At 34.1% G+C, this 15,457-nt stretch overlaps 1 protein-coding gene across 1 annotated transcript in view; it reads right to left on the reverse strand.

Moving 5' to 3' along the window:
- Nucleotides 1-554: 554 nt before the first annotated feature.
- Snapc1 (small nuclear RNA activating complex polypeptide 1) overlaps nt 555-15,457 on the reverse strand; it is a 28,298-nt gene continuing 13,395 nt past the window's right edge. The window contains exons 8-10 of the mRNA XM_027929663.2: nt 14,926-15,076; nt 2,880-2,978; nt 555-1,926 (exon numbers count right to left, since the gene is read on the reverse strand). Of these exons, the coding sequence (XP_027785464.2) occupies nt 1,892-1,926; nt 2,880-2,978; nt 14,926-15,076 (285 nt within the window). The 3' untranslated portion in view covers nt 555-1,891. The remainder of the gene's footprint in view (nt 1,927-2,879; nt 2,979-14,925; nt 15,077-15,457) is intronic.

The following is a 15,457-nucleotide window of genomic DNA, read 5'->3' on the forward strand; positions in this document are numbered from 1 at the left end:
AACTCAGTGCATTAGCTGGACAATACTGGTAAATGACAAGAATGGGAGCCTAACTAGAAAAGGATATATTCCATGTTTGTGTAATTATATCAAAATGGATTTTACTGTCATGTACAACTAAGAAAACCAATACTTTTAAAAAATATTTATGATCAGACAAGTTCTAGCAAATAACCGGGTATAAAGTGGCCAATAGTACAACCACACTGGATGTTCCAATCTTAAGAATCCCAGAAGCCCTGCCCATGTCCAGATCATGAAAACAGCCCCAACTATTACCAGACACATCTGATGTCAGTTAAGGGAAACACCTGCTTTTAGTAACTAATATGATAGCATGAATTTTTTGATTATTTTTTTTAAAGGGAGGAGAGAGAGAGAGAGAGAGAGAGAGAGAGAGAGAGAAAGAGAGAGAGAATTTTTTAATATTTATTTTTTAGTTTTCGGCAGACACAACATCTTTGTTTGTATGTGGTGCTGAGGATCGAACCCGGGCCGCACGCATGCCAGGCAAGCGCTCTATCGATTGAGCCACATCCCCAGCCCCAATAGCATGAATTTTAATAAACACAAGTTTTATTAGGGTCAGCATTAGTATGTTAATGCAAAAAGATTACATACAAGATACACATTTTCACTCCACAGAACACTCACAGATTTGGATTTATTCTTCAACCAAGACTTTAATTCCTAACTTACAATGTGGAAAACAACATGAAGCATAATCAACAGAAGTCAGGTTGAACCAATCACATGGTATGGAAATGATCTGCTACTGGCAGCAATCAAATATCATAGCTCAAGCAATCTCTATTTAAATGTCTGCAATAAGAAATTAAGAGTGGTCCATTCATGAAGCTATAGAAATATTTTCTGTGATTACCAAATATTCTGTACCAGAGATACATTCTGAACTTTATATTACTCCTAAAGGTTTTATTAGAAATAATACTTAAGTATTATGATTAAATAGTTTATTGACTACTCTTTATATCTATATGAACACAAATGTACATATATACCACATATACACAAACATAGATGAATGCATACACGTATTTATTTGACTAAGGAGGGCTTTAAAACAAGCACTAAAGAATATGTAATTAGGTCTGTAATCCCAGCAACTTGGAAGGCTGAGACAGGAAGATTGAGAGTTCAAAGCCAGCTTCAGTAAATTAGCAAGGAACTTAGTAACTCAGTGAGACTCATCTCTAAATAAAATATTTAAAAAGCTTGGGGGATGTGGCTCAGTTGTTCAGCCCTCTGGATTCAATAATCCCCAGTACACCCCAACCAAAAAAAAAAATTAATTGAATTAGAAAATGAGTTGTGAACTTAAGTTATTAAATCACATAAGCTATTGAGCTTCATATTTGATATTGAACTTCATAAGTGTTGTTAAAAAATAAAGCAAATAAGGCAAAATTTTTATTGAACTTAACCATACAACAGAAAAACTAGTAAATATACATCACATACAAATCTATTACCATATAATAGATACAAAATTCACTTATATGTAATAAATATTCATATTTCAATAAAAAATTTAAATAAGTTAATATTATCAGAATTGTGAGACAGTAGGCTATCACAAAAAGTTATAGGAAATGGCAATAATCTGCAAATAACAGGATTATTTCTATTATATTCTAAATGCAAGTTTTATCTCTACTTATATAGATTTTATAACAGAACATTAAAAATTAAATTTCAGAGTAAATTCCTAGTCCAACTCTTAAACTATGATAAGATATTCCCATTTCAAAGAAATTACTGTTTCCCAGAAGAATTATTTTCAATACTGGTAGTCCTCCTATTCACAAAATATAAACCTTTTCTTCTGTCAGAAAGCTCAAAATGTAAAACTTTACATCAGGCTCTTCATTCAGTGTTTTCTTTTCCTCTTGGGTACAGTGAACTCTGAAGACATAAAGTTAAGAAGTTAGTCAGTTCTAAAGAAAAAAACTGACACTTAAATGATAGTAATTAATAATATACACTTAAACTATATGGCCATTTAACTGGCAGAATGCAAGAATGCCCTCACAGCAAAGATGCAAAAATCTGAAGTCTGACATGCACATGAATTTTCTTCTTCAAAGTAATACTGCAATTTAAAACTCACTGACTCCATTGAGACAGTAATATCTCAATCTCATTGAGATGCCAATCTATTGAGATAATGGATCTTAGTCATCCTAAATGCTACTTAATATTTAGTAAGTTACTCTGAAGATGTTTCATAGAGGTCTGCCCTCCCTATAATTAGCGTTGACCTAGGGTGCCATATTTGAAACATGTCTAGGCCAATGCTATGAGGGATTAAATGTCTAAGGCTTAAATTTCAATTACACCTGAAAATATAACCCAAAACACTAGTATCATACGTCTTTCTGGCTACTATAGCAGACGTCATAATCAATAGCTTTAAAGTATCACCCATTTTTAATAGAAGACACAAAAACATGAAAATTAGGAAAGACTGTGTATTCCACCAAGGAAAAACACAAAAGGAATGGCAGGGAAAGGGAAAAAAAATTAGGACAAAAAAGAAACAGTTTCCTAGAAGAGAGTGGAACAAGGATGAAAAGTACAGCAAGCCAAGAAAACTCTGTCCAGATGACAGAGCAGAGGTCTGGCACAGTTTTCTCTAACAAGATGAAACTGATGGATCCTAACAGATAGCTGTATTCATTCATTTATTGTATTTCAAAGTGTCATATTAATGGTATGATTAATACTGAAATTCCTCAAGAGCCAAGACAGAAGGATCACAAGAACACACAGCCAACTGTCATGTTTTCCAAGAATTCTAAACCTTGATGATCTGTGAGCATATTTCCTTCATTAGTTTGACAAAATTTCATCTGTACCTGTTTCACTAAAATCTTCTGTCTCCTCTTCCTCTTCTGTAATTACAGGCATACTCAGACTTAAAGACTTTTCTTCCTTATGTACATTCTTCACATTACCTGTAAACATTTAGAAATATTTGGAAAAATGATTTTATATGAAAACAAAGAATATTAATCTGTAAGAAAATTGTACACAAATAATGTTATTCCAGGAACATAAATACTAGAATGGTTTCAGTTTTGGTCTGAACCCAAAACTGAAATTATAATGGTAAACAGAAATATGCATTCTAGAATACATATTTTTTAAAGAATGACCATATCCATATCTATGCTTTAAAAATAGTCTATAATTCTTCCACTAAAGAGAACAGAGGAAAAAGAGAAGAAACAAAATTAGCCAAAAACAGATGCCTCATTTGGTCTTTATCACAAATATCTGCACACATCAAAGAATTACCACATGGGTCACATCAATTTTATCTGTTAATCACAAATTAATGTTAAAGTTGAACAGCCTTCTGTTTTTAGTTTTGCAGGTTGTGTGTGTGTGTGTGTGTGCTCAAGACTGAACCCAAGGCCTTGTGCACAATGAGCATGCATTCTACCACTGAGCTACATCCCCAGCTAGCCTTATTTATTTATTTTTGGTGGTGCTGGGGACTGAACCCAAGGCCTTGTGCATGCAAGACCAGCACTCTACCAACTGAGCTATATCCTCAGCCCCTAGCCTTATTTTTGAAGACACATTTTCTTCTTCCAATATATATGTTCTACAAGATATATTTCTCCAGTCAAAATTTACCATTGACTTTCCATTTAAAAAAAAAAACAACTAGATATTTTCTACATAAACTTTTGTGCTTGAAGAAATAGCCTAATTAATCAATTACCACTGTCATATCAGGTGCAATTTAACACCCAATTTTCATGTCCCCGAAGCAACCCCCAAACACATTTTTGCCAGTTGTTTTCCACAAAACCTGGACCACTTCATACATTGTTTATTAATCCATTTCTTCACAGTCTGCATCGTCCCACTAGAATGTAAGTACCACAGGATAGATTCTGTTTTGCTTACATGATGTATTATTGATGTTTGCCCAATATCACGGCATATGGAAGTACCTGGCATAGTAGGGCCTCAATACATTTACTGAATGAGTAAATAAGGATTCAATATGATATTTCATACTACAGATATGTTAATATCTATTAATCCAGGAGGCAAGAAATTTAAAAACATGAGTTTAAGCTTTCCACTCTGATGCATATAAAAAGGGCTGGGTTTTAGGTTTTTTTCCAAATTTTTTTTTTTTTTTTTTAGTTGTAGATAAACACAAAGTTTTATTTATTTTTATGTGGTGCTGAGGATTAAACCCAGGACCACACACATGTGAGTCAGGCACTTTACCACTGAGCTACAGCCCCAGCCCAGGGCTGGGATTTTACTGGGGTATAGATTTTGTGGAATGGAGACTGCTCCAAGGTAAAGTTGAGTAACCTATAGTAATATGCTTCCATTTTGTTTTTGTTTTTTACTGGGGATGGAATCCAGGGGCTCTCTATCATTGAGCTACATCCCTAGCCCTTTTGTTTTTTATTTTGAGACAGGGTCACACTTAAGACTCCACTTAAGACCATAGGTTGCTTAAACTGCTAAGGCTGGCCTTGAACTTTCAATCCTCCTGCCTCAGCCACCCAGGTTGCTGGGATTACAGTTATGCACCAACACACAGAGCTAATATGCTTCCATTTTAAAACATGATTCAAACTTAATGAAATATCAATTTACACTAAGTCATTAAAATAGGATTTACCCTTTATTTGCAAGTACTAAGTATTTGGGGTTTTTTGTTGTATGTTTGTTTTGTGGTGCTAGGGATTGAAACCAAGGCCTTGTGCATACGAGTCAAGCACTCTACTAACTGAGCTATAATTTCAGCCCTGCAAGTACTAAGTATTATACAAAATGACTTTTTATTTGATCGTTAAGCTGACAGATAAATTTCTAGGAAACCTCTTTCCATAGCTTATATCTTTTTTTAAGAATTTGAACCCATAAATTTTTTCAGTTGTTCACAAAACAATAATTAGTACTACCTGCCCAAAATTACTAATATTGTTCTTCACAATCTTTTAGCCATCTTCATTTATATTGTCAATGTTTTTAAAAATCCATATTTACCTAAAAGAATCTATCCAACAATGTCAAGGGAAGGATTTCAAGTTAAAAATGACAGCTGAGAAGCAAAGTGTCACCTTGTTAGTGGAGGATTAATAAGGTTTTAGAGATCTATCTCTGTTAAATCAATCAGTGTTCTCTAAAAAACTCATAACAAATACAGTGTTTTACCTACCTAGAGGGCAGCCAGAAACCAAGAATCACACAAAACTTCAGGATGTTTACCTCAAGGTCCACCTACTCACAAGTGTGTTCCTCAGACCTTTACTTAGAACTCATTACATTTATTGGATATAAAACTGAAATGAATGGTTAACCAGTTTCCTAGGCCATTAAAAGTATAGAGGCAGCAAAAAATTGCTTTATGGCTGCACACTGAGAATAGAAAGAGACCCAGTTATAGTATAGGTCACAGAAAACCATTTAAAAAAAATAAGGCCTAAGTATGAAGTACTGCAGCATTAAGCCATTTAGTATAAAATAAATTGCCCCACATAGTTAAAATACTTCTTGATAGGATTACTGTGTTATAAAACTCAGAAAAATAATATGTTCATGATAATAACCACAAACCATCAGGAGAAATTAAATTATGTTCAGGACATAGTGACCTAGAAATGAGAGCATAAAATACATTTTTTATTATTTTCCTGCATATGAAAATGATAAATGAACCCTAGGAAACAAGAAATATCAAAAGAAAACAATATATTTTACAAAGGTATCAAAAATAATTTTTTAAAGTAATTAAAATTTTTAAAAATACTTTTTTAAGTTGTAGACGGACACAATATCTTTATTTTTGTTTGTTATTTTTATGTGGTGCGAGGGACCGAACCCAGGGCCTCATACATGCGGGGCAAGCGCTCTACCTCTGAGCTACAACCCTAGCTCTTAAAATTTTTAAAGTAACTTTTGACATTTAAATTATTAACCTCCAGTATCCACAAAACTAATTCCCCAGAAAGTGTCAGATAGATAGTTTTATACCATGATCAAAGCTACTCTCTGTGGAATGCAACCATCAGTTATAGATCAAATGGCTACTGGACATGCAGCTAGAATACAACTAAGAATGAACTTAATTTAAATGCATGTCTAATTTGAGTTGCAGATCCACATATTCAATTACCTGAGAGGTAGCACAATTAACAACTCAGGTCTGGATTCAGGTAGACTCATACAAGTCTTGGTTTTGCTATTTATTAGCCGTGTGACCCTGAACCTGTGAGAAAAATGTTAGTAGGGGGCAAGTGTTACATAATCACGGTTGTCATCATCTTTACCATCCTATTATTACTATTACTGATGTCCTTCAGACAACACGCATGTTACATTCTAGGAATGATGAACAAGTACAATTGAAACTGAAATAATACAAATAAATTCAATCAATATACTAGGCACCTATTTATGTGCCAGACAGCTATTACAGGAACCGAATCTGGCAAGACAGCCTGAGGCAAATTCTCCTCAAAATGAAATGCTCATCATACTATCCATGTTTCTCCAACTTTCTCCCAACTGCTTAGGCATGCAGCATTCTTGTCTCATCCCTTTCCTTCAGCCCTCATGTTTGCTCTCACAGCTATTAGCCTCTCTGCAAATTCCTACAACTACCTGGTTAGATAGTCATTATTCCCAAACCTGAACTATTATGTCAGCCTTCTACATATTCCTTTTTTCAGCCTGTTATCTCCTACCTACCATAATACTCCCAGATTGATCTTTTTTAAGGAAAACCCCTTCTGGCTCCACTTTCTTTCAAAAGTTTTAGAAGACCCTTCAGCTACCAAATTAATTTTAAACTTCTTCATTGCACGCTTAAGGCCAAGTCACAATACAATCCAACACATTTTTCCAGCATTATTAATAGTGAAGACATCTTTTTTATCCAACCAAAATGAAACCCTCACTCTATGTCCCAGGTGCTTTGTCTTTTTTTTCATGCTGATCCCTCTGCTCGTCTTAATCTATGCGCTTTCTCTACCTTTTTAATAACTGTGAAGTACTCCTATATAGGATTGACAATAATTTTATCTACCCAAATTTTTAAATATTATACATTTGAGTTGTTTATAGTCTTTGCCATTTCAAATAATCCTACAATGAATGTCTTTATGCATTTGTCATTTGAACAGAATGAATTCCTAGAAATTGAATTTCTTAGTTAAATGGCATGCACAATGACAGATGATTTCAAATTGCTGTCTTAAAAGGATGTGCCAATTTACTCTCCCACTTAAATTCAGTAATTTTTATGTCCTCACACCTTCATTATCATGAGTATTCAGTTACCTTAAATCTTTGCTGACCTATCAAATAATATCAAAATCATGTTTTAATTTATACTTCTTTAATGATTAACAAAATTAAATATCTGTGTTAGTCAGCTTTGTGTCATTATGACTAAAATACCTGACAAGAATAACTTAGAGGAGGGAAAGTTTATTTTAGCTCACAGTTCCAGAGGTTTAGTTTATGGTCAGCCTAGTCCAGCTCTAGGCCCAATGTGAAACAGAACATCAAGGGAGAAGTGGGTGTGGTAGAGGAGCACTGCTCCATTCATGGCAGCAAGGAAGCAGAAAAAGGGGAGGTAGGAAGGAGCTGCGGGGAGGATGAACTCTTCCAGGGCAAATCCCCACTGACCTACCTCCTCTAGCCATGCCCCACCTACCTACAGTTACCACCCACTAGTCCATCCAAACTAGGATGGACTGATTATATCACAGTTCTCACAATCTAATTATTTTACCTCTGAATATTCCTGTATTAACACAGGAGCTTTTTGGAGGACATGTCATATGCAAACAATAACACTCTTCATGTATACAATTACATTTCATTTTGTTTGTGAATTGCCTATTCATGTCCTAAGCCCATTTTTCTACCGGGTCTTATTCTTATCAATTTCTAAGAGCTCTTCTAAAATTAGAAATTTTATTTATTTTTTAAAATATATTTTTAGTTGTAGATAAACAAAATATCTTTATTTATTTATTTTTATGTGGTGCTGAGGATCGAACCCAGTGCCTCACACATGTGAGGTAAGCACTCAACCACTGAGCTACACCCCTGGCCCCTAAAATTAGAAAATTAAAATTATCAAACATGCTGCAAATAGTTTTATAATATCTTTTGCTTTTTATGGAATATAAAGCTCTTCTTTTTGAAATAACTCCGAAATTAAAAACAGATTTTCCACTGGGTATGATAATGCATATCTATAATCTCTGATGTTCTGTTTCACATTGAGCCTAGAGCTGGACTAGGCTGACCATAAACTAATGCATATCTATAATCTCAGCTACTTGGGAGGCTGAAGAGGGTCACAAGCTCAAGGCCAGGCTGGGCAACTTAGCCAGACCTACTTAAAAATAAATTAAAAGGACTGAGAGGTAGCTCAATGGTAGAGTACTTGCCCAGCACAAGCAAGGTAGGGGTTTAAAAAAAATTTTTTTTTTCTACTTTAAAGAGAAACTTTGACACATTTAGATCTTTATCCAGGTATTTACCTTTCCTTTTCTTCAGAGATTTTACAAGAGCTACAAAGCATATTAGCTGGAATACTTAAGCTACAATCAAACATCTGAATTCAGGTCACATTTAATTATACTTTCATTCTTTCTCATGGGTTAAATTCTTGCTGACACCCTAAATAAATTCAATTAAAAATTTTCAGATGTGTTACAGAGTCTATATGTATGCTAATTTCAGAGTTTATAAAACCATGTTTTCAGTAACTACATTAAGGAATAAAATATGGTTGGCTGGTAAAGTAAGTGATATTTCATAGATTATACCTGTCAAAGGAAATTTCATTTAAATTTCTTTCCCGTCTTGCACTTGTTCCTCAACAACAGAAAAAAAAAATGTTTTTCAGGTGTTTAAGAAGCAATTTGATAAGCAGCTCACATCCCTGCTGTGCTTGTACTAAGGTTCATTGCTAGTAAAAAGTGCTTATGCAGGTTTTTAAACCTAAGTAACTTTGATTTTAGGAAAAAAAATGTTAATATACAAGAAATTCATTTTTCAAAATATAATAAAAAAATATTTTCCTTGCCTCTGGGTTTGTTTTGTTTGTTGGTCCAGGTTTATTAAAGTATCAACATACAATATATTTCATGATTTTAACATACAGATGTAGGAGTTTAGATAACTGTAATTGTGCAATCACTACACCAATCAAAATACAGAACACTTCCATCATCCCAACAAATTCCCTTGTGACCTATTTCCCTAGTCCCTAGCAACCACTGACCTATTTTCTGTCTTTATAGATTTACTTTTTCCAGACTGTCATACAAATAGAATTATAGAATATGTACTCTTTTGACTGGCTTCTTTCACTTAACAAATGCATACAACACTCATCCATATTGTTAAAAACAACAGTAGTCCTTGTGCTGCTGAGTAGTATTTCATTGTACAGATGGACATACCACAGTTTATTCAACTCCTAGCAGAAGGGTATTTAACCTACTTGCAGTTTTTGCCATTATGAATAAAGCCAAAGTAAACTTTTGTGAACATATTTTTGTGCAAACATAAACATTCATTTCAACTGGGTAAATACTAAGGGATGGGTAAATATGTTTATTAAAAATTGGCAGTTTTCTAAAGCAACTATACCATTCTGGATTCTCACAAGAAATGTACGAAGATTCCACTTGTTTGGAACCCTCCCCAGCTATTATGATTGCTTTATGTTTTGTTTTGTAGGAATGTCATTGTGGTTTTAGTTTACATTTCCCTACTAACTAAAGATGTGGAGCATCTTTTCATGTGCTTATATGCCATACACATAAATTTTCTTTAATGAAATACTTTACAAATTTAAGGGGATAGTTATTTATTATTGAGTTTGAGAGTTCTTTATGTATTCTGGATGTAAGACTTAGGGCTGTATTTTGCAAATATCTTCTTCCAGTGACTTGCCTCTTCATTTTCTTAATGACTTATAAAGACAAGAATTTTAATTTTGAGGAAGTTCAATTTATCAATTTTTTCTTTTATGCCTTGTGGGTTTGTTGAGTGTGTGTTACTGGGGAGTTAAACCCAGGGCCTCACATATGCTAGGCAAGTGGTCTGAGCTACATCCCCAGACCTTTTGAGACAGGATCTGGCTAAGTTGCCCAGGCTGGCCTCCAACTTGCAATCCTTCTGCCTCAGTCTCCCAGTAGCTAGGATTACAAGAATGCAACCCCATGCCCAGCTATGCCTTGTTTTTCATGTCAAATATAAAAAAACTCTTTATCTAATCTGAGAACACAAACCTTTTTTTCTCCTATATTTTCTTCCACAAGTTATGTAATTTTGAGTTTTACATTTAGGTCTATGATCCATTTTGAATTATTTTTTATATATGAGACGAGTTAAGGACTTTTTTGGATATAGGTATAAACTATTCTACACCTCTGTTCCACTGACCTTTGTCTCAGAGGTAGTATACTATCTTACTTTCCAAAGACTTAGTTATTTTTCAAACTGTTTTGACTGCTCTAATTCCTCTTCATTATAATATATAATTAAAAATCAGCTTGTTAATTTATACAAAATAACTGTTGGAATTTTTCATAGGGATTTTTTTTTTTTTTTTTAATATTTATTTTTTAGTTTTCGGCGGACACAACATCTTTGTATGTGGTGCTGAGGATCGAACCCGGGCCGCACGCATGCCAGGCGAGCGCGCTACCGCTTGAGCCACATCCCCAGCCCCTTTCATAGGGATCTTATTGACTGTACAGAAAAACTGGGAATTAGCTGACATCCTAATATTGTGTCTGCAATTCATAAAGACCACACATGTCTCCATTCAATTTAGGTCTTCTTTAATTTCATTCATCAATAATTTTGTAGTTTTCAGCATACATATTCTACACATATTTTATCACCTATATACCAAAGTAATTTGTATTTCAGATGCTATTACACTTTTTTCAAAAAATTTCAATTTTTAATGATACATTTGCTATCACAGAGAAATATTAACAAGGTTACCTTATAACCTTGCTAAATTCAATTATTCAGGGTTAGGGGTATAGCTTAGTGTTAGAACCCTTGTTTCACATGCACAAGGCCCTAGGTTCAGGCCCTAGGTTCAAGCCCCAGCACTGAAAAAATAATTAATTCACTGATTATTAGTTCTTATAGCTATTTTATAGATTTTAGGATTTTCTATGGAAAAGTTAATTTTATTTGAAAACAAGCATAGTATTTCTTCCTTTCCAATCTGAATGGCCATTAATTTTTTGTTTCTTACCTTACTACACTGGTTAGGACTTCCAGCATAATGTTTAATAGGAATACTAAAAGCAGGCATCCTTGCTTATTCTAAGAATTTTTGGGGAAAACCATTGTTTTACCAATAAGTATGATGTTATTAGCCAGAGGTTTTCAAAGAAGTCCTTAATCAGACCAAGTAAGTGTTGTTCTATTCGCTCAGGGTTATCTTGTGTACGTGCTGGATTTTATCAAATATTTTTGTCTACATCTCTTGAGAGGATTATATTATCGTATTTTATTTGGCTAGTGATGAATTACATTGGTTTGTATCAAACCAACCTTATATTCCTGGGATAAATGCTAGTTGCTCATAATATCACTGACCTTTTAATATATTATTGGATTCAACTTGCTAATATTTTTTCAGGACTTTTTTTTTTTTTATAGGTATGCTCATGAAGGATATTAATTTGTCCTTAGTTTTCTTGTAATGTTATTAAGCTGGAAAGTATTCCTGCTTCTATTTTCTAAAAGGACTGATATTTTTCTTTCTTAAATACTTGCTAAAATGCCCAGTACAGCCATCTAGGAGTTTAATTTCTTTAGTAGACATAGGACTATTCAGATTTTCTGTTTCTTCTTATGTTAATTTTGGAAACAATTTTTCCATTTTATTTAGCTATCTAACTTACTGGAATAAAATTCAAAATTTTTTCTTATTAACCTTTTCATCTCTCTAAGGTTTGCAGTGGTATCCCAAAATATTTTTTGTTCCTTTTTTTCCCCCCAGCAAATTCTCTTTGCAAATTTTTTAGACATAAAATCATTCATTTGCAAATCATGGAAAATTTGTAGTTTCTTTGATTCCATATTTGTTAAGGTTTGGATGTGAGGTGTCTCCCAAAAGCTCATATGTGAGATAATGCAGTGCCGCAGTCTGGCTGCAGCAAAATAACTGGGGGGTGACGAACAACTTGTGTATGTTGATACAGCAGGAGTGGAAGCCCTTTATTGCAGGACAGGAGCAGTATTTATACATTCCACACAGCTTATCTAATTAGCATAAACTAGATACATCAGTCAACCAATAAGGAATCTTCACACTTAATGGCTCGCTTTTGTTACTTCTCAAACCACTCCTTCTGGCATTTTGCCAGGCACCATCCAGACTTGTTTACCAACTCTAACATTCCCCTGGCAAAATGCCAGATGTTATTTTGACTTGTTTACAGACTCTAACAATGCAGGAAGGTTCAGAGGAGAAATGACTGGGTTGTGAGAGTCTTAACCCAATCAGTGAATTAATCCCCTGACAGAATTTAACCGGGTGGTAACTAGAGTGGTAGGGTGTGGCTGGAGGAGGTGAGAATTAGGGCATGGCTTTGGGGTATGTATTTGTATCTGACAAGTGGAGTCTCTACTTTCTGATCGCCATGTAAGCTGCTTCCCTCCACCACACTCTTCCGCCACAATGCCCTGCCTCACCCTGAGCCCCGAGGAATGGAGCTGGCTATCTATGTACTGAGACCCTTGAAACCAGAGCCCCCAAATAAACCTTTCCTCCTCTCCAGTTGTTCTGGTCAGATCTTTTAGTCACAGCAGTGAAACAGCTGACTAAAAAAATACCTTTTTTCACTCTCCTGTCTAATTACATTGACTAGCTCTTCAAAAGCAATTGCAGATAAAACTAATACATGTTTACTAGTAAACATGAAGTGGCTTATAGTTTATCACACAAACACAAGTGTGCATATGCATGTGCACACAAACACACACTTCAAAAATTAAACAAGTGGGGCTGGGGTTATGGCTCAGTGGTAGAGTGCTTGCCTAGCATGTGTGAGGCACTGAGGCACTGGGTTCGAGCCTCAGGACCACATGAAAATAAATAAATAAGATACTGTGTCCATCTACAATTTAAAATATTTAAAAAATAAATAAATAAATAACTTTCTAGTTCTTTTATCTAGAATAAGAGTTGACGTGCTATGATTCCCAAACCAAATGCAGCCCATCACCTCCTATGTAAATACAGTTTTATTGGAACATGAACATATTCATTTGTTTTTGAATTATCTGTAGCTATTTTCACATTATAATGGCAATTGAGCAGTAGTGACAGGGACTATATGATTTGTTACCAGGCTATAGAAACAGTTTGCTGACCTGCTGATCTAGAGATTTTTTTGTTTTGTTTTGTTTTAAATCAAAAGTGGATGCTGGATATTATCCATTGTCCTCTTTGATAACTACTAAAATTAATCCACATTTTCCCCTTTAAAATATTTATATAATAAATTATATTAACAGATTCTAATCAATTGCAAGATGTTTGAAGTATCATGGGGAAAGTACACTACAGTAAGTAGAAAAGAAAAGATCCTTTTCTTTTTTGAGTACTAGGGATTGAACTCAGGGGCACTTGACCACTGAGGCATAGCACCAGCCCTGTTTTGTATTTTATTTAGAGACAGGGTCTCACTGAGTTGCTTAGCGTATCACTATTGTTAAGGCTGGCTTTGAACTTACAATCCTCCTGCCTCAGCCTCCCGAGCAGCTGGGATTACAGGCCTGTGCCACCGTGCCCAGCTCAGATCCTTTTTGATATGTGTAACTCAATAAGTGAATTTGCTCTACATATTCTCCTATGTATTTGCTAGCTTTGTGAAAAATAAAAAATTTTCTTTAAGAATATTTTAATCACTCTAAACAAATAGGGTATATCCTCTGAATTCTCAGTGTATTTCAAGCAACTATTATAGCACTTAATCATGTCTGAAATACAGGAAAGGTATTTAAACTTTAATTCTCCCTCTACTGTCACATTATAGGAAGAAAAAAAAACACATTAAAAGACTGTATATTATCTTCATATACTCCTGAAGTAGCCTGAGGTAGCTAGAAATGTGTTTGATAGCATTAAATATTTACAGTGAGCATTAAATATTTACATACATATTAATATACATTAATATTTCTAACACTTTCACTTCCTCCCCAAGCCTGTTAATCAACTTTATGTATAATACATTTACTTATGCAATTAAAAAAAAATCAAACTATTAAATATATTGTTATTTAAGAACCAAATAGCAAAGGTAATTTTACAGATTCAGTATTTCCAAAGAAAAGCAGAGACAGCTTAATTAATATAACCATAGAAAAATAGTTTACGGAATGCATTATCATTAGCTTATTCTACACACAAATTTGATATACACCAAAAAAAAAAAAAAATCATTAACAAAGCATGCACTGTATAATTCTTCACTGATTCTAAAACTATCTAGCTATATCACTTTGACAAGCTATTTAATCTATATGGGCCTAAATTCATCATCTATGAAAAATAAATATAACTCCTCAGGTCTCTTCAGCAACGAGATCCCAAGAATCTAAGAGGGGCTAAAGCTGAAACTCAGCAATGAAGTGCTTGCCTAGCGTGTGTGAAGCACTGGGTTCGAGAGGTCTGTCAACAACTAAAAAATAAAATAAAAATAAAAAGAATCTAAGAGAATTAATTTATTTTTAATTTTAAATCCCATAATGTTCTCAAACAAGTTTTATCCATCTTAATAAAGAAATAAAGGTATAGGGAAATTATGAATAAGACCCATTCTGCCTTGATGAGTCTTGGTAAGACTTAAGAGGTACCTTTGTTTCTGGATGAAATCTTCCTTCCTGCTGACTTCAGTGTTCCTCTGGTTTTCTTTTTCTTAGTTGTTTCAGTTTGTACTTGACCAGATGCAGAATCAGAGTCAGAAGAGTCAAGTTTGACTTGACGATGCCGTCTTGACTTGGATGCCTTTAAATTTAGAAATCCAATTAACCACAATGAACTACAAAAATGAATACAACTGACAGATAATTTAGAGGAAAGGAGAAATACGTAAAGACAAGGAAAGATTTATAAGAAAGTAAAGTATTAACTATCACACTGACTTAATAATAAAATTACTTGTGCCATATACATAGTCTTTTACCTTTATCATAATGTTTCCTGCAGATATAATCATCATTTACTCACATTGGATTAAAATACAATTGTTCTGACTACTGGATTGATTAGGAAATGCAGACAGAGAGGCACATACTGTTTTAATTTTCTTTCTTTCTTTTTTTTTGGTACAGGGGCACTCAACCACTGAGCCACATCCCCAGCCCTTTTTTATATATTATTTAGAGA

This window comes from Marmota flaviventris, chromosome 2 (genome assembly GCF_047511675.1).
Source record: "Marmota flaviventris isolate mMarFla1 chromosome 2, mMarFla1.hap1, whole genome shotgun sequence".
NCBI classification, from domain to species: Eukaryota; Metazoa; Chordata; class Mammalia; order Rodentia; family Sciuridae; genus Marmota; species Marmota flaviventris.